The following is a 21,464-nucleotide window of genomic DNA, read 5'->3' on the forward strand; positions in this document are numbered from 1 at the left end:
ATGTCCAGTCAACGAAGCAGTGGAAGTGATGTACCGGTATCTGGAGGCTGTTGGGGCCTGGATGGGTGTCAACAGACTCAAACTCAACCCGGATAAGATGGAGTGGCTGTGGGTTTTGCCTCCCAAGGACAATTCCATCTGTCCTTCCATTACCCTGGGGGGGAAATCCTTGACCCCCTCAGAGAGGGTCCACAACTTGGGCGTCCTCCTCGATCCACAGCTCACATTAGAGAACCATCTTTCAGCTGTGGCGAGGGGGGCGTTTGCCCAGGTTCGCCTGGTGCACCAGTTGCGGCACTATCTCGACCGGGACTCACTGCTCACAGTCACTCATGCCCTCATCACCTCGAGGTTCGACTACTGTAATGCTCTCTACATGGGGCTACCTTTGAAAAGTGTTCGGAAACTTCAGATCGTGCAGAATGCAGCTGCGAGAGCAGTCATGGGCTTACCTAGGTATGCCCATGTTTCACCAACACTCCGCAGTCTGCATTGGTTGCCGATCAACTTCCGGTCACAATTCAAAGTGTTGGTTATGACCTTTAAAGCCCTTCATGGCACTGGACCAGAATATCTCCGAGACTGCCTGCTGCCGCACGAATCCCAGCGACCAGTTAGGTCCCACAGAGTGGGCCTTCTCTGGGTCCTGTCAACTAAACAATGTCGGTTGGCGGGCCCCAGGGGATGAGCCTTCTCTGTGGTGGCCCCGGCCCTCTGGAACCAACTCCCCCCGGAGATTAGAACTGCCCCTACCCTCCTTGCATTTCGTAAGCTCCTTAAGACCCACCTTTGTCATCAGGCATGGGGGAACTGAGACATCTCTCCCAGGCATATACAATTTATGAATGGTATGTTTGTATGTATGTGTGTTTAGAAAATGGGGTCTTTTAAATATTTTTAAACAGTAATTTAGATTTGTTGTAAATTGTTTTCACTTTGTTGTGAGCCGCCCCAAGCCTGCGGAGAGGGGCGGCATACAAATCTAAATAATAAATAAATAAATAAAAATAAAATCAGGTCAAAGGGCTAATCTAGAGCTAATGTTTATCTTGCTTTCCAAATGGATAATAACTTCAATTATAACCTCATACAGTATTTGCTGTTGGAATTTCAAGTTAGTTTATAAAATCTATTGCAGATTAAGTGTTGATATCCTGTTTTTCTCAAAATAAGACATCTCCTGATAATAAGCCCAATCAGGCTTTTGAAGCATGGCAATATGGCCAAGCGCTTATTTCAGGGTTCAAAGAATATAAGACAGGGTCTTATTTGGGGGAAAACACAGTAGTAACTTGAATAGTGGGAAGTAAACTGCTGCAAATTTATGTGGGCTGGTCAAAATTGATAACCATAAGTCTCTATAACCATCATTCCAGACACCCTTCTAACTAAAGTAAACCAACTGATGATATTTGAACACAGTTGCAAATGGATCATAAGCTTCCCAACAAACAGGAAGCAACAGATGAAGCTAAACAGAATCTCATCAGATACCCGTACAATTAGCACAACCCCCACCCAAGACTGTGTGTCTCTCCATTTCTCTCTCTATAACAATGACTGTATCTCTAACGATCTACCTGTTAAACTACTGAAATACTCAGATGTCACAACAGTGATCAGTCTCATTGGAAATAATGATGAATCTGCATACAGATGGGAGGTTGAACAACTAGCTTCATGGTCTGACCAGAACAATCTGGAACTGAAGATACTCAAAACCGTAGAAATGGTGGTAGAAAACCCTCCCATACTTCCACTTCCTATAATACTAGACAACACAGTATCAACAGTAAAGATCTTAAAATTTCTAGGTTCTACCACACCTAACATCAAACACATAATCATAAAAGCACAAAAAAGAATGTTCTTTCTGCACCAACTCAGAAAGCTCAGACTGCCCAAAGAGCTGCTGATACAGTTCTACAGAGGAATTATTCAGTATTTGTATTTGTATTTATTAGATTTGTATGCCGCCCCTCTCCGGCCGCCATCTGCACCTCTATAACTGTTTGTTTTGGTTCTGCAACCCAACAAGACAGCCACAGACTTCATAGGATAATTACTTCAGAAAAAAACAATTGCTTCCAACCTGCCTTCTTTTGAGGACCTGTATACTGCACAAGTTAAAAAGAGGGCTGTGAAAATATTTACAGACCCCTCACATCCTGGGCATAAACTGTTTCAATTACTACCGTCAAAGCAACACTATAGAGCACTGCACACCAGAACTAACTAGGCACAAGAAGAGCTTTTTCCTGGATGCCATCATTGCAGCAGAGGCGGAGTAACGACACGGACACAAGAGCTGGATTTAAACTGGGTCATTTTTATTAATTAAATTTGCATAATTTATTTAAATAAATTTGCATAAATTAACTATAACCCTAAACAAGGACCCGCAGGGTCAAACAATTGCTTCCAGGGCGGAAAATGACGTAATAAAAACCTCTGGGGCAACTATGGGCGTAGCTCCATGCTGATCCAGGTGAGGGGCCACGCCCTCACCTGACTCACTGCCATGCATTTGCATGTGGGAGGTCCCACCGTCTATCCCATACAAGGGGACAGCAATGGGCGGGACCCAAAGACAGGTTCCCTCCAATTGCTCAGGTCGTTTACACCACAAGCCTTTGGAGAGAACCTGTCAATCATCCCCAAAGATGCCCAACAGAGAACACGCAGTTGCTAAACCACCACCCAGTTTTCCACCCCTAACTTGCCACGGAGTGGGGGTCAGATCTCTATCTTGGCCCCCCGACTCCCCCATTTAACTGCACCAGCTCGCGCAGTGACCGCTGCAGGTCCTGTAAGAAGATGGTGTTCCCCTGGTCTGACAGGTGAACACCGGCAGCCCGGTTAAGCCACGGCTGATCTATGGTGATTTGGGGATGGGCAACCACTACCCCACTCAACTCTCTCTAACCAGCCTACCCACAGCCTTAGTCACCTTTCCTGACCCTGTGGGAGGCACTAAGGGAAATGGCATTCCCAAACGATCTTCGGGAGGATCACAGACCAAACCACTTGCGTGGTTGGCCAAGTGTTGCGAAGAATACGCAAATCTTCATGGGTGTGGCAACGCAGTGCCAGACGCCCCCCACACACAGGTCATTGCCACTGAGTGCAAGATCGACCCCCTGGGCGCGGCACTTCTTGTGCCACCCTCCCAGGAGCAGCAGGAGAAAGCCCCTCTCTTCGCAGGCCTCTTCTCCCCATCCAAACGATGCTGACCCGTCTGACCCAATACAGCCGGGTCCCCACAGTGATCCATGCTGCAGCTCGGCCAGCCCAAAGGACCATTGTGGCCACACAGCAACACCGTAGGTCTCGCCCTGATGGGACTATCTGGAAGAAGGCAGAGAAAGGCTCCCTAGCCTGACACCCTATCCTATTACAGCAACTAGCTGTTCCTACCCTAGATGGGCTGCTGACCGCCAGTGACCAATCTCCGGATCAAATGACCCAGGGAACCAGACACTGCTGCGCTAGTTGCAGCGCCGCTAGGGAACAAATGTGTTCGATAGCCAGTGGGGTCAATGCCAATCCCGACTAGAGCCCTAGTCACTAAAGCCCAAAATTGATAGCGGGTCAGTGGGGTACCATCCTGGTGTTTAAAAAGGTACCCTTGCCCCACACCACTAAGGCTACAGAAGTTAGCAAGAGCTGCCACCGGGCAAACAGACTTATCGGTGGCAGCCGTCAACTATCCTGACACCCCTCCGCAATTGGTCAGTCTTGGATAGTCTCACCAACAGGGAGACACTCCCCTCACCAAATTGCAGGTTGGACATCTGAAAAACTCAGAGGGACCTATCAGCCTGAGAGGAGGCTAAAGCCTCCCTGACTCTCAGGGCCCCAAAAACATAACACTGTCCGCCGCCTGAAAAAGGCGGGCCTCGTACAGAGAGGCACACAGGCTGTTCCAAGCTTGGTTAATCAGGGACAGCTGATGCACAGTTAATGCCCGTCTACTGTCCGCTGGGGGCACTGGATGCTCTCTCACCCAACCTTCCAGCATCCTCTGAATGCGGAAGTCACAGGTGAAGTCTAAAGAGCCACTGGCCTTGGATAAAAACACAAGGCCTGACAGCCTAGATCTAATAGTCCTGACAAGCCGCGCTGCCTAAGCAGCACGCAGAACTCCATAAGGTGATCTACAGGGAAGGGCCAAATGTGAGGGTAACCCCTGATTTGCCTAAATTCCCAAAACTCCTTACCTGCGTTCTGGTATGCCCTCAAGGTGCTTGGTGCCACTGAGAGGGCCATGGCCCTGTTAGCGTCCATCCTCCACTGTTCGGGAGCCCGCCCAGGCTCCACAGGTAGTCGGGGAAGGCTTCCGGTGACGCGCGAGCCCACGGAGCCAGGGTCTAAAACCTGGACAACTGACCACGGGACAAGGCGTCAGCGATCCCGTTATCCAGCCCAGGAACATGCCGAGCCAGAAACAGAGCATTTAGAGACAACGACCTAAGCACAAAATGGCGGACAAGCCGCATGACCCTGTCACTTTTAGATGACAGGGCATTTACAATGTGAACTACTGCCAAGTTGTCGCACCAAAAGTGCACGGTTTTGTCTCTAAACTGCTCTCCCCACAGCTCTAAAGCCACTATCAGGGGTAAGAGCTCCAGGAATGTCAAATCCTTAACTAGGGGAGAGGCCCTCCATTCCGGAGGCCATGTGGAATGGCACCACTGGTCACCTAAGATAACCCCAAACCTGCAGGTCCCTGCAGCGGGTGAGCAGAGCTGCAACTCAGCTTCCAAAAGAAGCTCGTGCCTCCAGAAGGAAAGACCATTAAAGTGTGCCAAAAAACCCTGCCATACACGCAGGTCATCCTTGACCCCAACGCTCAGGCAGGTGCGATGGTGGGGCAAACACAGCCCCTTCATCGCATTATAAACTCGCCTGGAAAAGGCCCTACCAGGAGCTATGACCCAGCAGGCAAAGTTAAGAAGCCCGGCGAGTTCCTGCAACTGATGAAGGGTCACCTTCCTACTACTTAAAACTCCGGATTTTGAGCAGCTTATCAGGGGGCAATCTGCAAGATTGCTCAACCGAGTCCAATTCAATACCCAGAAAAGTAATCCTGGTAGCAGGGCCTTCGGTCTTCTCAGGGGCCAAAGGGACCCCTAACTGAGCACAAAGGGCTTTGAAGGCCAGCATCAGAGCAGAACATTGCTCTGAATGCGCAGGCCCTGCCAGCAGGAAATCATCAAGGTAGTGAATGACAGAACCCAGACCTGTGTGCCTCCTGAGCGCCCACTCCAAGAAGGTGCTAAAGCTCTCGAACAGGGAGCAAGATATAGAGCATCCCATTGGTAACGCTCTATTCCCGTAAAAGCCACCTTCGAAGTGGAAGCCCAGGAGCTCGAAATCATCTGGGTGTATGGGGAGGAGCCGGAATGCTGACTTGATGTCGCATTTACCCATAAGGGCTCCTACTCCACACTTCCTAACCATGGCTACCGCCGCGACAAAAGACACATAGCGGACCGAGCAAAGCTCATCAGGAATGAAATCATTCACTGATTCTCCCCTCGGGAAGGACGGGTGGTGAATCAATCTAAATTCACCACTAGCCTTCTTAGGAACCATCCCCAAGGGGGAAACCCAAAGAGTTGGTGAGGGTGGGCACGGGAAAAGTCCCAGTACCCTGCCCTCGGCCACCTCTTTCTGGAAACAATGTCTTCATGTCCCACAACCGATCTAAGGTTGTCAGGTATGAAGGCCTCCCTAGGCCCAACACATGGGCTCCTGAACCCCTCGGTAAGAACCCTGCAAGAGGGCAGCCGCCCTCCTGCAAGGGTGATACTCCCAAACAACTCCTCCAGAAACTCCCAGCTTAACTGGGCTGGGCCCATTTTCTCCAGCAGGCGGGGGCCGTTTAACCGTCCCTGCACCATCCTTCCTATCCTTACTCCCTTCGGGCTTGATACAAGTGCTGGTGGCATGGTAGCCCCCACAGTTCTCACAAGCGTGTCTGTATTTGCAGAAGGGACGAAAACACACTCCCTTGGCGGCAAACTCATGACATATAGGGGCAGCTTTCCCTGCCCCTCCCCCTACAGCCCGAGCCACCAGCTACGCCACCGGCTCGTCCTCCATACAGTGACTGCTACCCGTGCGGTCTCCTCCCCCAGCCCGGGACATTTGGGTTGCATTAAGCCATAACTCGGGGACCACCACATCCCAAGGGAGCGTGCGCTCAAATGCCGCCCACATTCTAAAGGCCTCATCGTAGTGGCGCCATGCCGTGCTCTTGTAGTCAAAGCGGTCAATCAGGTCAATATATCTGAACATAGAGGAAGCTCGAGCTGGCTCCCTCTGGGTCACCACTGAAGCGTATGTCAGGTATGCATACAGCCATGAGCTGAAGCACCTGCTAACCCTGACCTTCTCGGGCTTATTTACCTTCACCTCATCTTCCTTCCCCTTTTTTGGAACTTCCTTGCTGAGGAGGGAGAAAAAAATCTACATACTCCACTCTCCAAATACGTTCCCTGACAGTAGGATGGAGGTGACAACTCAAAGGCGTGGAGGGTAACCCCCACGAAATGGCAGCTGCTCCCACAGCGGCCAAAGGGTCTAAGATCATGGGAGTCCCTACTGTTGCCTCCCCCGACCCCGTCGATGGCACCGAAGCCATCGAAAGGGCCTGTGCCACTGCAGTAGCAGTGGGGAAAACCCACACCTGACTACAGGTGATGGCTGAATTACCCCCTAAGTTGACCCCACTCCCAAAACCTGGTGGCCCAAAGGCCTGACCAGTCAGAGGGAGGAGCGGTGAAAGTGTTGGGTGTGGTGCAGTCTCACCTGCCCCCAAAGGGGTAGAAGCCATCAAAGAGGACCCAGCTCCCAATGAGCCAGGTGTCGCTGTCATCTGCCCGGTCTGGGCTGCTGGTTCACCTGGTGGCCTGCCAAGTGCCGCTGGAGCAGAAGGAGTGGTGCCGCCCGGCCCGTGTCCTGATCTCCAGTGTGCATCTAAATCATCCAGCCTCCCGATGATCCCGGGCCTGGAATGAGCAGGTATGGTAGAATCAGGTGCAGAAGGACCCTTCATCCTACCCGCCCTACTGACCCCAGGTTGAGTATGACTGTAACTTGAGCCAGCCGGGCCCAGGCAGAGGGTCTCAAGGCCCTTCTAGGCCGAGCCCCGGATTCTGTAGGTGATGGTAGAGGCTTCTGTCTTTTGGGAGCCATTGACACAGGATAACCCAGAAGGGAGCAATTAAAAAAATTTCTGCTTGGGAATTGCTCAACGGAAATCCTTCCTGGAGAGTTAATAGTACCAAGCAGCCTACTCCCAAACAAGGGGAAGCCCATCCCTCGAGCCCGGGCCTGGAGGAAAGCAGACCCGAACCTGGCCTACCAGGCCTCACACACAAACACCCCGGCGACAGCAAAATACGGTCCAAATGAGGGGAAGCTGAGGGGAAAAGAAGACTGGATGACAGGCCCTAACCAGGCCTATTAGGCCTCATCCCCCCCCCAACGTAGTCCAAAGAGCCCAAATGAGGGGAAATGAGGAGAAAAGACCCCCCCCAAGGGGAAGGCTCCCGTCTGGGAAGAAGACCCTTTAAACTAAGGGACCCTTAAAATAAGGGATCCCAGCTTTCCACCCCCCACGACACCAAACCGCGCCTCCAAAAGTTGCAGCCTAAAATGGCCGATGCCATGAGGCTGTTGCTAAGATGGCTGCCAGGAGGAAAGCAAACCCCAGCAGGGTGTTCTCCTCTTGTCATCCAGGGCGAAAAGGAGGCCCTGGAGCCTGCCCAGCACTTTTATAGGGCTACAGGCTCCGCCCCTGGATGATGTCACTGGGAAGGCCGAAGCCTCCCAGGAGCTGGCCAAGGGTCGTGTCTCCCTGGCCCTGCAGCAAAACAGGCCGGGGATGAAGTCACCAGCCAGGTATTCTTCTAAACAAATAATTCCTTCACCACTGTCAACTTATTCATTAAGGCTGCATTACCATTACTATCTTCTCATTGTTCCCATCACCCATCTCCTCTCACTTATGGCTATATGACTGTAACTTTGTTGTTTGTATCCTTACGATTTATATTGATTGGTTCCTAATATGATTTGATTGCTTATTTGTACTCAGACTATAATTAAGTGTTGTACCTTATGATTCTTGATGAACATATATTTTCTTTTATACACACTGAGATCATATGCTCCAAGATAAATTCCTTGTTTGGTTTAATCATACTTGGCCAATAAAATTCTAATCTATTCTATTTTATAGATAAAACTCGAAAGAATGGACCAACACCAGCAGACTGTGGAAACTTTTGCATCTCACTCGTAAACCAAGGACCAGAGTATGGAGGAAGAATGGAGAGGCACACACAGCAAGATGCTTGAAGTCCAGTGTGAAGTTTTCACAGTCTGTGTTAATTTGGGAATCCATGTCATCTGCTGGTATTAGTCCACTGTGCTTCATTAAGTCCAGGGTCAATGCAGCATCTACCAGGAGATTTGGGAGCACTTCATGCTTCCTTCTGCAGATGAGCTTTATGGGGATGTTGACTTCATTTTTCAGCAGGACTTGGCACCTGCCCATATTGCCAAAAGCATCAAAACCTGATTCAATGACCAAGGGAGTACAGTGATACCTTGTCTTACAAACTTAATTGGTTCCGGGACAAGGTTCTTAAGGTGAAAAGTTTGTAAGACGAAACAATGTTTCCCATAGGAATCAATGGAAAAGCAATTAATGCGTGCAAGGCCAAAATTCACCCCTTTTGCTAGCTGAAGCACCCGTTTTTGTGCTGCTGGGATTCCCCTGAGGCTCCCCTCCATGGGAAACCCCACGTCCGGACTTCTGTGTTTTTGCGATGCTGCAGGGGAATCCCAGTAGGGGAATCCCAGCATCGCAAAAACGGGCGCTTCACTGGCAACGGAAGTCTGGAGGTGGGGTTTCCCAGTGAAGGGAGCATCAGTGAAATTGCAGCATCGCAAAAACACCGAAGTCCTCGAAACCCCACCTCCGGACCTCTGTGTTTTTGTGATGCTGTGATTTCACTGAGTTCCAATATTGTTCTATGCACAATCCTTGTTTTATTGATTGCATGTAATATTCTCATTTTCTGAGGTGATGGATTTGGGATTTTCATGAGCTGTACCCCATAATCATCACAATTACAAAAAATTATGGCTTGAACTATCATGATTTGCATGTAATGATGAGTCTCTCTCATATACTATGTTTCACCTTTTAAGTTGCATTACTGAATATTGTTTGCACAATATTCTAATTTTTTGAGTTTATTTTTGTATATTTCTGTCTTAACCTAGGGAGTTGTGATTTCTCCTTTGGACAATTCCTCTTCCTCGGTGGCCTACTCAAGAGAGGATGAGCTTATTCCTGTCATGTGTGAAATGGGGTTAATTTCTGACCCTGAACTGCTAGGAGAAAGAATGACAGGCTTCTGCTGGGGATAGCTTGCAGGTCAGTGAAGAGGAAGGGGAAGAGCTGCCTTCAGTAGTGGATTTCAGAGCACACAGGGTAGAGAAACAGAGGTCAGCCAGATTACTCAGGAGAAGGCATCACTCCACTAGATGGGCAGCACCAGGACACTATTTACTATGGCAGTCAGAGGGAGGCATTGCTGGGAATGTGTATGATTTATGGCTCTGGAGGTACTTTCAGTTTTGCCTGGTGACTTTAAGTTGATGCAATGGAATTACGTGCTGCAGCAGGTTTGCATTTGTTTTATGGACTATTAGCTATTACCTGGTGGACTAATCTTGGATTCCTTGTGGATGGTTTATTGTTCAATGATTGAATACGAGTGTTTTAATATTTGTGAACCATTGAAAGTTGCAGAATTGCAGTGGACTAAAAAAATTAATGAAATATAGCTGATCAACTAATTTTTGAATTATTTTATTAGCGAGGTACATCAAATAAATGAAGAAGAAGAATATAATGTTTGGCAAGAAACTATATGAAAAGAGAAGGAAGAATTTAGAAAAAAATAAGCTCCATATGATATCAATTGCAAATTAATTTTTTAACTTATTATTAATATACAGCTATAGAGATACCTGATCGGTTGTACTCTCTGACTTGGCCTCTACATCATGATCTACATTAGTAGGTATTACTTAATCATTACTTAATTACTTGTTAGATGTAGCATTTAAGTAACGAAGTATTTAAGTATTTTTTTTCTAACGTCATCTTTTTTATAAAATCAACCAGTACAAAATTAATATATCCAAGATATCTATAGATGCTGTTCGAAAAGAGTTTTCTACCATTATTGAAGTAACTGTTTGTTGACCCATAAAAAATAATTGATTAACATATCTTTGTTCTCTACCCATTACAAAAGACATTTCTCCCAGCTCCCAAAGCATTTGTTTATATTAGAAATTATTTATGAAATCATTATGGTACATCTTGACCCATTTGTGGTGATAAATTATAGGATGCATTCAACATTTTGAAAAATATGCTGTTACCAAAAGCCATGTTTTTTTAAAGGTTGCAACGCTAATCAGGAAGTAACTTTGAGCAGAAAGAAATTATGCACACAATTCACATAAGTACATACAGAAAATACAAGGTGTATTGTAATAGCTTAAACCACACATATATATTACAATTGGGTTGAACATTTCTGCTCTCCGTCCTCCTGGAGAGGTTCCTGCAGCTTCCCATGCTGAGTACATTATATTTCTTTTATATCCCAGATGAATTTGAGAGGTACATCCTTCATGTTTGCTTGAAAAGCATTGTCAAATCTTTCACTTTGCGATACTGTCATAATATTCTTCCAGTCTCCAACAGTTCCTGGTGGGAAAGGAGCAGATTGAAGAATAAATGATTGGTCCTAGCCTGTAGTGTATTCTCCTGAAAAGAGCCTCGGCAAAGATGCTGAATCCTCACTGACCTGACCATCATGAAGGTCCCACCACTGCCAGTGAAGATCTTCCTTTTGGCTCTGTGTATCTGTTACAATTTTGGAACCACTGTTCTGTCTTCCCACAAGAGCCAACTGCTACTTTGGACCGAGCAATAGTAATAAGTGAGGGTTTTTTAATAGTACCGGTTATATATCACTTTGGACAATTTTTTTAGCAAAAAGAGGATATACAGATAGTCCTTGAGTTATGGCCATAATTGAGCCCAAACTTTATGTTGCTAAGTGAAACATTTGTTAAATGAGTTTGCCCCATTTTACAACTTTTCTTGCCACAGTTATTAAGTTGAGCCATTGCATTTGTTACATTAGTAAAATGGTTGTTAAATGAATCTGCATTTCCCATTGGCTTTGTCAGAAGGTTGCAAAATAAGATCACGTGACTTTGGGACCAATGGTGGGATTCAATTTTTTTTACTACCGTTTCTGTGGGCTTGGCTTGGTGGGCATGACAGGGGATGAATACTGTAAAATCTCCATTCCTACCCCACTCCAGGGGAAGGTTATCTCCCCCTGATCAGCTGGGACTCGGTAGGCAGAGAATAGATGGGGGCAGGGCCAGTCAGAGGTGGTATTTACCAGTTCTCCAAACTACTCAAAATTTCTGCTACTGGTTCTCCAGAACTGGTCAGAACCTGCTGAAACCCACCTCTGTTTGGGACATTGCAATTGTCATTAACATGAATTCAGTTGCCAAGCACCTGAATTTTGATCATGTGACCCTGGGGATGCTGCAACAGTCATAAGTGTTAAAAATGGTCATAAATCAATTTTTTCAATGCCATTGCAACTTTGAACAGTCACTAAATGAACTGTTGTACGTTGAGGACTTTCTTTATAACGTAAGAATGAACACAAAATAAATGGTTCATTGCTTTAACAAAAACAATCAGTTCTTGTCCAAGGATCCCAAAAAGGATTCTTACTTATTGGATCTGGAAGTAATAAAGGTGGGATCAAAACATAATAAATAAAAAAGCTGCACTTTTGACAGAGCAGGAAATCCTCTCAAACAGATCATGGGGCACAACAGTGAAGAGCCAGGTATTGCTCAGGTTTCAGGAGCATCTGCTCTCTCTCTCTCTCTCTCTCTCTCTCTCTCTCTCTCTCTCTCTCTCTCCCTCTCTCTCTCATTCTCTCTCTGTTCATCTCTCATTTCTCTCCCTCTTTCTTTCTCTCCTGTAACACAACCTCTCAGCCTGGTTCAGCCACTTTTCAAAGTTACATTCTGGACCAAATCTACATTAAGATCTGGACCACTGATGGTGAACCTATCTCACAGCTGCCACAGGTGGCACGCGGAGCTGATGCCCTAACTCAGCTCCAATGTGCATGTGTGTGCCGGGCAGCTGATTTTTGGCTCTCACAGAGAGGATGTTTTTGGCTTCCAGAGATCCTGTGGGGGAATGGGGGAGGGCATTTTTACCCTCATTTAGCTCTAGGGAAGCCTTTGGAGTCTGAGGACAGCAAAATACGAGCCTACTGGGCCCACCAGAAGTTGGGAAACAGGCCGTCTCTGGCCTCCAGAGGGTCTCTGGGGGTAGGGGTTAGGGGAAGGTGTTTTTGCCCTCCCAGGCATTGAATTATGGCTGTGGGCACTTGCACATGTATGATAGCATGCAAGCATGCTCTTTCAGCATCCAAGGAAAGAATGGTTTGCCATCAGTTATCTGGAGGATCTAGGGAAAAGCCTCATAAGAAAGAACTGGATTCTTCACTGTCCAAGCCAGAATGGCTCTGCAAGGCCTAGAGAATTGAGGATGACAGAGCTACCTCCGGTATATACTGGGGACAAGAAGTCAATGACTTGAGGACACAAGAGAAAAAGAAGTGGTTTCTGAAGCAATTTTGTCCTATGATAAGATGCAAGAGACGAAAATATCAAAGTTTGATTTTGTTATGTCAGTATTACCTTTGCGCATATGCGTTAAGTTTGAAATACCGAAACTCTCTTCATATGTTTTTACAAAATTTGCCCTGGGATCAGCTTTCATGTTCTTGAATGTAGACATCTCCACAACTTTGTCTACTTCCTCACTGCTCAACTCTTTTCCAATAAATTTGCATATTTTAAGTACTGCACCTCTAAGATCCTGGAAGAAAAATTATTTGCTTTTGGAATATTTGTACAGTATACCCTTGTATAACCTTAACATTGCTGGAAATGAATTGGATGGAGATCCTGGACAATAGACACATCTATATCAATTTATCAGCTTAAACAAGTTATGTGTTGTTAATAACTACATGAACATACATACATAGATGTAAACAAATACAGACACAACTATATTGATGTAATGGGACATGTTATATGATACCCTACTGCTTTTCCCCCAACCCAATAGGGTCAGTATTATCCTAATGTTTTCTTGACAGTTTTCTAATAGACAAATACAGATATCTACCAGTATATATTTTTTTCTTCAGATCAACAATTATAGATCTTATTAATGTATTTCCAGCTCTGCATTGTGTTTTATATCTTACATTATTCATCTAGAAATATTATAGTGAGCTGGACACCATATAAACAAACTAAGGAACTAATTAGTGTATATCCATTCCACCCGGGATGCCTCCGGTTCTATCCAGTTCTGTGAGCCAGTAGTGCCCCCCAACCCGGGATGCTTCTGTGCATGCGCAGAAATGTCAGTTGTGCTAGATTTTTCCCATCATGCTTTTTTCCTTTGGGAGCAAGCCATGTTATGCAAAGCACACAAAAGGAATAAGGCTACCAGGAGACAAGGAAATAGAATTATGGTTAAATGAAGCTAAATCAATACTGTGCACGATACCTTTCCTAACTTATTAGCTTCATCTAACTATCTTTTTTTTTGTCTTCTTCTTTATCCATTCATTGTTTCTTCAAATCACTGTTAAAAAGTTGCGAGCATGAAAACAGCTGCTCTTACATAATTTTGGGTGCTAAAAATGAAAATAACATTTAAAAATGTATATTGGCTCTAGTTTCCATGATATAAGCAACCAACTAATGAAGTAAGGTTTATAAAACGCATGATGCAACTTATACCATAGATTACATTGTGGGTATTGGTGACCAATAGAAAACAGCCACGTGTACCAAGATCATGCAATATTAGCCAAAAATATGTCACCAAATTTTATAAAAGTCACAGTATCTGTGGCTTGGCAAGTTAGACACATCTCTAAACATTGTTTTAATCTAGTAAATTTAGTTAAGACTTGAACTTGTTTAAATAAAGCAAATAATTTCTGCTATATTTGCGGTGAAGTTACTTTTGCAACACAAAAATGAAGGATCACAGCCATAATGAAGAAAGCCTACAACTTGTATTTCGGTTGCAAAATAGGAAACCAGGACAAAAACTGGGTGCCACACATATGTTGCAATTCATGTGGATTCATGAGACACGCAGAGGCTAAAAATGGCCCAAAGGTGGGAGCCAGTGTGTGGGTGGGACTTTAACAACATGCACTATATAAGATTCATGGACATTCCACCCACTTTAGAGAGGGGGGGAATGCATCTTATATGCCAAATATGCTGAATTGGTAGATCAACAATCTCCACTGTCTGGAACCAGCCAAAAATGCGACACATGTAGGCCAAAAACAAGGCATGAAGGCTGAAAATGTGATGCAGAGGCAGTGCTTAGTGGCGCTCAGTAGCAATGTGTTGTGGTGATCCCTGCAGCCTGGAAAGAGTGGAGGCCTAAAATGCGACACGCAGAGGCTAAAAATGACCCCAAAATGGGGGCCAGCGGATGGGTGGGCTTTAGTAACATTCGCTATATAAGATGCACGGACGTTCCATCCACTTTAGAGATGGGGGGGTGCATCTTATATGCAAAATAAATGTGGTAAGTGGAGGAAATAAGTGTATAATCTCACCTGGATCATATCTTCATAGCACAGGAAGAGAATATTTAATTCATTCTGATGTGTATACCAGCCTTTCACATGATCGAAGACCAAACTGCAATAAACTGTTGGTCCAAGCAGACAATGGAAATAAGAGTGGTCGTGCTTAAGTTAATTCTTTTTTTAAAATATATTTTTGTTATTTACACATAAGTGTCTTGGTGCCATAGAAACCAAAGTGAAAAACCAATGACATATATATGACTCCCACCTCATGTTTCCATCCATTTATAAAATCTATTTCATTCTGAGCAGAGACAGGTTACAAGCGGTGTGCCACAAGGGTCTGTTCTGGGTCCTATTCTTTTTAATATGTTTGTGAGTGACATAGGGGAAGGTTTGGTACGGAAGATTTGCCTATTTGCCGATGACTCTAAAGTGTGCAATAGGGTTGATATTGCTGGAGACGTCTGTAATATGGTAAATGATTTAGCTTTACTAGATAAATGGTCAAAGCAATGGAAACTGCACTTTAATGTTTCCAAATGTAAAATAATGTACTTGGGGAAAAGGAATCCTCAATCTGAGTATTGTATTGGCAGTTCTGTGTTAGCAAAAACTTCAGAAGAAAAGGATTTAGGGGTAGTGATTTCTGACCGTCTCAAAATGGGTGAACAGTGCGGTCAGGCGGTAGGGAAAGCAAGTAGGATGCTTGGCAGCATAGCTAGAGGTATAACAAGCAGGAAGAGGGAGATTATGATCCCGCTATATAGAGTGCTGGTGAGACCACATTTGGAGTACTGTGTTCAGTTCTGGAGACCTCACGTACAAAAAGATATTGACAAAATTGAATGGGTCCAAAGACAGGCTACAAGAATGGTGGAAGGTCTTAAGCATAAAATGCATCAGGAAAGACTTAATGAACTCAATCTGTATAGTCTGGATGACAGAAGGAAAAGGGGGGGACATGATCGAAACATTTAAATATGTTAAAGGGTTAAATAAGGTCCAGGAGAGAAGTGTTTTTAATAGGAAAGTGAACACAAGAACAAGGGGACACAATCTGAAGTTAGTTGGGGGAAAGATCAAAAGCAACATGAGAAAATATTATTTTACTGAAAGAGTAAAAGATCCTTGGAACAAACTTCCAGCAGACGTGGTAGGTAAATCCACAATAACAGAATTTAAACATGCCTGGGATAAACATAGATCCATCCTAAAATAAAATACAGAAAATAGTATAAGGGCAGACTAGATGGACCATGAGGTCTTTTTCTGCCGTCAGTCTTCTATGTTTCTATGTGTCATGATATTCTGTCTCTGCTTTGTTTTTTAATTCTAACCTTAGTCTATCTACAGTATGTCTGTGCATGTTAATATCTTCCTTATTATCTCCTTTTCTGAAGGGGTGTTTTCACTTTTCCATTGTTGTGCATATACCATCCTCGCTGCTGTTAGGATATCAAATATTAAGTATATTGACCCTTTGCTATAGCCTTCTATAACAATACCTAATAGAAATAGTTCTGTCCAACCATTTTTTCTAGCCACATCTGAATTTGTGTAACCAAAATCTTGTTTTTTTACAGTTTCACCACATGTGGTAGCATGTGCCTGGTAATTGTTTGCATTTCACCGTTAAGTTTGAAGCTTAAGTTAATTCTGATTCCTCACATGAGCTATAAGGAAAATATTTCTCTTTTATAAATAATATACACAAAACCAATGTCAGTAATTCATAATGATTTTGAGGATCACTTCTTCCTAAACAGCATGCATTATAAAATTAGAATAAGAGCTCTTTGGAAATGTCTTTGGAAATGGAAAAAAAATGATACGGATACCAACAATCTTTTTTGCATTTTAAGACCTACAGGGAGCCATCAACTGTTTACAGAGACTGTTTGAAATTATGACAGCACTGACTGACTCCTGCCAAAATTTATGGTTGCTAACACACACTTATGATTGTGTGAACAAAATTTACAAGGGATGCTGTAGTGGCCTCCATTCCTATATTCTTGCCATACTGTTCCACTGGGTCCCTGTTGGCCTCCATCACTGATGGGTCATTTGCAGATCTTGGTGTTGCAGATCTCCTTCTGGGAGCAGCTACTCCATCTTAATTGCCAGCCCAGTTGCTTAACCCCCGGGGAGAGCAGGGATGGGGATTGTTAAAGAAGGTGATCAGGTATGTACCTCGCTTACTGACCATCATAAATTGTGGTTATAATAGGCAGGTTCCATCACAGTCATAAGTTGAAGAGTACCTACATAGAAATGGTCAGATGATGCTGGGCCTTTGCTAGGCCACCATATCTGAGCTGCAAAAATTCAGACAAGCACTAGAGAACAACAGTATTTCCTTGTGCCTGATTTGGGAATATATGAATGTTTACTCCTCACAAAGATGGAAAGTGAAGTTTCTGCTGTTGTGCTCACACTTGGCAACTTTGTCCACATAGAAAATACCTCGAACTTCCGGTTTGGACCGGGACTGCAGCGGAGGCTCCAGGGCAGGGTTTTGTCCCCGAGACTCCTTTCATCCCTCTAAAGGTCACTATTTGCGATTGGATCGGATCCAGATGGTCCGATCGTAGAACAGGGGGTTTCCCCCGATCCTGAGAAGCTATCGCCGAAGCTCCGGAGGGAAGGGTTTACCCTGCAGCTTTAGAGATGGGAGAACCGATCCTCGTCTCTTTGGGGATCCGGCCATTGCAGTCGGACCATACAAGTGGGAAGAGAAGGAAATTAGAAGAAGAAGCAGAATTCCGAACTTAATCTAGCAAAGCAGAAACAGAAGACAAGAAGAAAAGAAGAATCTAAGGTATAAGCTTTTTTTTTTTTGATAATTTTGAAAACGATTAGAAAGAAAGATAAACTTTTCAAAATAAAAGGCGAAAAAGAAAGTAGTAAGAGAAAAATCATATCCTTGGGCTAAAGTGAGCTTACGGCCGGAACTTCTTTTTTTATTAAACAAAATATTTAAATGTACAAGAACTGAATTGAAGAGTGTTTAAGACCGCAACTTGATATAAAACTCACATCCCTGAAGAGGATTCTAGGGAATGTGAGCTAACTAAGATTAAAAATTCCAAAAAAGAGAGAGAGGGAAAAGGAGAGAGAAATCTCCTTCTCCCTCTCCCAAAGAACTCGGAGAAAGAGCTCTCACAGCCCCCTCGCTGAAAGAGAGAGAGGGAGAAGGAGATTTCTCTCTCCTTCTCCCTCTCTCTCTTTCAGTGAGGGGGCTGCGAGAGCGCTTTCTCCGAGTTCTTCGGGAGAGGGAGAAGGAGATTTCTCTCTCCTTCTCCCTCTCTCTCTTTCAGCGAGGGGGCTGCAAGAGCGCTTTCTCTGAGTTCTTCGGGAACGCCTGCCCTGCCTCTACTGCAGCCCCCTTGCTGAAAGCTCGGGAGGAAAGCACTCCCAGCAAAGGGGCTGCGAGAGGGGTGGGGCGGGCATTTCCAAAGTATGCGGAGAAAACTCTCTCTTGCAGCCCTCTGGCTGGGAGCGCAGGAGGTGGCGGAGGAGGAGAGGGGGCGGATCGGGTGGACGGGGGGCAGGGCTGAGAGGCCAGGGGCGCGAGGAGGCCGGAGGCACGGTGGGGAGGCAGGGGCAGCCGCGGCTCCCTTTCCTTTTACTGTCAGTGCCTCCCCGCCCCGCCCACCCCTGCGGGCTGGCAGGGGGATGGGGAGTGCGCGCCCGTGGAAAAGGGCGCACGTGGGGGTATTTGGAGGTGCGCGCCTGCTTACGGGCGCAGCTTACGGGGAACGGTGCACGGAAGGATTACGCTTTGTGTCTTTGTGTACTTTTTGAAAAATAAAACAAGGAAAAAGAATAATAAAAATAGATTGGTGGCAATATATTCAGATACAGTCTAGATTTCAAAGAGACAGTAAAATGTACATATTTAAGAAGAGTAAAAACTTCTTAGGTAATCTGTTAACTACAAATCAAAGTAAATTAATAGGGAAAGCATATAAATACATGATTGGATATAAAAACATAGATTTGACGTTAAAAGATAATATGATAAGTTGGTGCAAAAATATAGGTAGAGAAATTGACCTAGAAACCTGTGAGAAAGTTTGGATATCAAATTGGAAAATGACAAAATCAGTTTCATTAAAAGAAAATCAAATTAAGATGTTTTATAGGTGGCATCTTCCACCAAACAGAATTGCCAAGATGTTCCCCAATATGTCAGCAAAGTGTTGGAAATGCAAACAAGAAATAGGTTCCTATTATCATCAATGGTGGACTTGTCACAAAGCTAAGTTATATTGGAAAATGATAGAAAAAAAGGTCTCAAGTTGTCTCCTATTGCTGAAATGCTTCAAATTGTTGTTCTTGTTGTCAATAACTCCAAGGGGACACACTAGCAAACCAGTGATAGTGTTATGATTAGTAAAGATTTTATTTCCATCTTACCATTTCCAGATAAAAATCTTTGCAAGTATTCCTCAAAATGACTTGCCTTTTCCATTCCATAGAATTCATTGGTATAATGAAAAAAGGACACTAATATGTCTTTTGGATTTCGGTAAACATAAATCACCTGCAAGAATATATATTATATGTAATCTGTAATAAATACATTCATTTTTAATAAACTGAAAATCCCCTCTAAAGTACATTGAAAAATGTTCTTATAAAACTATGTAAATAGTTTCACAGTACACCCTTGCAATGAAATTCGTATGACAACCAAAGACCAATCTCAACATACATAACAATCCGAAAGAACATGCTCAACCCACCACAATTTCCCAACTGAATCATCCAACATCCGCACAGCAGCCCCCCTAGTTCATTGTTAAGTGCAATTATAGCTCTGGAATAAAAACTGTTCAGAAAATGTGTGGTTTGAGTTTTAATTGTTCTGTATATTCTGCCAGAAGACATGAATCCAGCTGAATCAGTCATTTCTGTGAGCTTCTGGAAATTGATTTTTATGCAACAAACTTTAACCATTTCTTCCTACTTGATTTTGGTTTCTCATTTGGTTTATACCAGTGGATTTTTTTTTTCTGTTCTCATTGTCGATTGGGCCATTTTCTGTGTAGGTTATCATGAAAAACAAGGATTTCCAAATAGTTCAGGCAGTGCCATAATGTGAAATAATTAAATCTTTAATGAGTCAGTACCTTGAGAAAAAATGGGCATGGCCCCCAATCAATTTACACTTCACTGTAAAATGTAAAAAAAATTTCTTTTAAGAATTTCTGTGCACTCCTAACCCTTTTAGATAAAGGTTACAGTTGCATTACAATGTTTTTTCTCCTATAATCTATACTGTAATGCTCATTCCTGCTTTTCTCCTATATGAATATAAACACAGATATACATAAATGTACACATATACTTATGCAATCATTGTATAAGTACAGTAGCTACCTCTATTTAAGAACACCTCTGCTTAAGAACTTTACTAGATAAGAACCGGGTGTTCATGATTTTTTTTGCCCCTTCTTCAGAACCATTTTCTAGTTAAGAACCCGAGCCCGGAAAAATTTCCCAGGAAATTTGGGAGCGGCATGAAATTTGAGGCTAGTTTCCTGCCATTCCACCTGGGTTTCTCTCTCTGGCACAGTGTATGGGAGGCAGCCTCATGCTGGGTGTATGGGAGACGCGTGCTTCTCAGAGTCCCTCTTTTTTTTTCAAAGCCTTAAAGTTTTGGATTTTTTTTATTCCCCTCACCTCACCTTCTTCCTTCGACAGCAACAGTCCTCCTCCTCTTTTTCCTCCTCTTCCTCCCATCCAAATTCCAAGCTTTTATTTCTTTCCTAATGGGTTTGCACACATTATTTGCTTTTACATTGATTCCTATGGGAAAAATTGCTTCTACTTAAGAACTTTTCTATTTAAGAAGCTGGTCACAGAACGAATTAAGTTCTTAAGTAGAAGGTCCCACCACTGTATATTGTTTTTCAGCCAGCTCATTTTTATAGTCAGAATAGATTGTAGATTGACTTACTTTTCCCTTTTTGGCCTTCAGTTGCTTGGGAACTAAGTAATGTGGCAGATGGGACATGAGGATGCGAGGTGCTGGCATCTGGGCAATATCCACATCATGCACGTTGTATTCTATGGATGCACACCGACGTGATATGGGAATATTTTCTGTTCCATTCCGATGGCCTTCATACAAAATCAAGCATACAATATTCTGGGTCCAGATAGTTCCTAAAAATGAAAATCCACTTGTTTTAACTTCAGGGAATTCTCTGGGTTTCACATTACCTTTATCATCAAAGTTGTATCACTAATAGAAGAAATAATGTGCATTTGGTCTGATTTTAAGTGAATAAATCAATTAAGACTGGGGGTGAGGGTATAACTCATATAGTACCTTTGAGCAGAATAAGCTTAGTATAATTTTAAGTATATTCTATGCTGTCAGACTTATTTTCAAGTGGATTCTGGGATTCTCCTCATCACAGAAACAGAACATAGCTGTATCATATACATCACCTTGAGAGAAAACGTACTTAAAATCTAGAAATATTCCATTTGACATTTAGATATGTTTTAAATAGTATTTGCTTATAGTATATAAGCAAGAATAGTATTTGATTATATAGTGAGTTGTATGAGGTAGTCTATGATTCTGAAGTCACGTGAGAGACTCCAGCACGCAGGAGCCGACGTGGAAGCTGCTCCCTTCGTCCGACTTCCGGG

At 44.0% G+C, this 21,464-nt stretch overlaps 1 protein-coding gene across 2 annotated transcripts in view; it reads right to left on the reverse strand.

The window, feature by feature from the left end:
• LOC139157061 (amine sulfotransferase-like) overlaps positions 1–21,464 on the reverse strand; it is a 95,278-nt gene that overhangs the window by 68,038 nt on the left and 5,776 nt on the right. Inside the window, exons 3-7 of one of the 2 annotated variants that reach the window (XM_070733410.1) lie at positions 20,761–20,969; positions 19,215–19,341; positions 14,817–14,911; positions 12,853–13,033; positions 9,883–10,810 (exon numbers count right to left, since the gene is read on the reverse strand). The exons of the other annotated variant lie outside the window; for it this stretch is intronic. Coding sequence (XP_070589511.1) covers positions 10,689–10,810; positions 12,853–13,033; positions 14,817–14,911; positions 19,215–19,341; positions 20,761–20,969 — 734 coding nt within the window. The 3' untranslated portion in view covers positions 9,883–10,688. Of the gene's footprint in view, positions 1–9,882; positions 10,811–12,852; positions 13,034–14,816; positions 14,912–19,214; positions 19,342–20,760; positions 20,970–21,464 lie in introns of those variants that run through there. 2 annotated transcript variants of the gene reach the window in all.

The sequence above is a fragment of the Erythrolamprus reginae genome, chromosome 1 (assembly GCF_031021105.1).
Source record: "Erythrolamprus reginae isolate rEryReg1 chromosome 1, rEryReg1.hap1, whole genome shotgun sequence".
Taxonomy (NCBI): domain Eukaryota; kingdom Metazoa; phylum Chordata; class Lepidosauria; order Squamata; family Dipsadidae; genus Erythrolamprus; species Erythrolamprus reginae.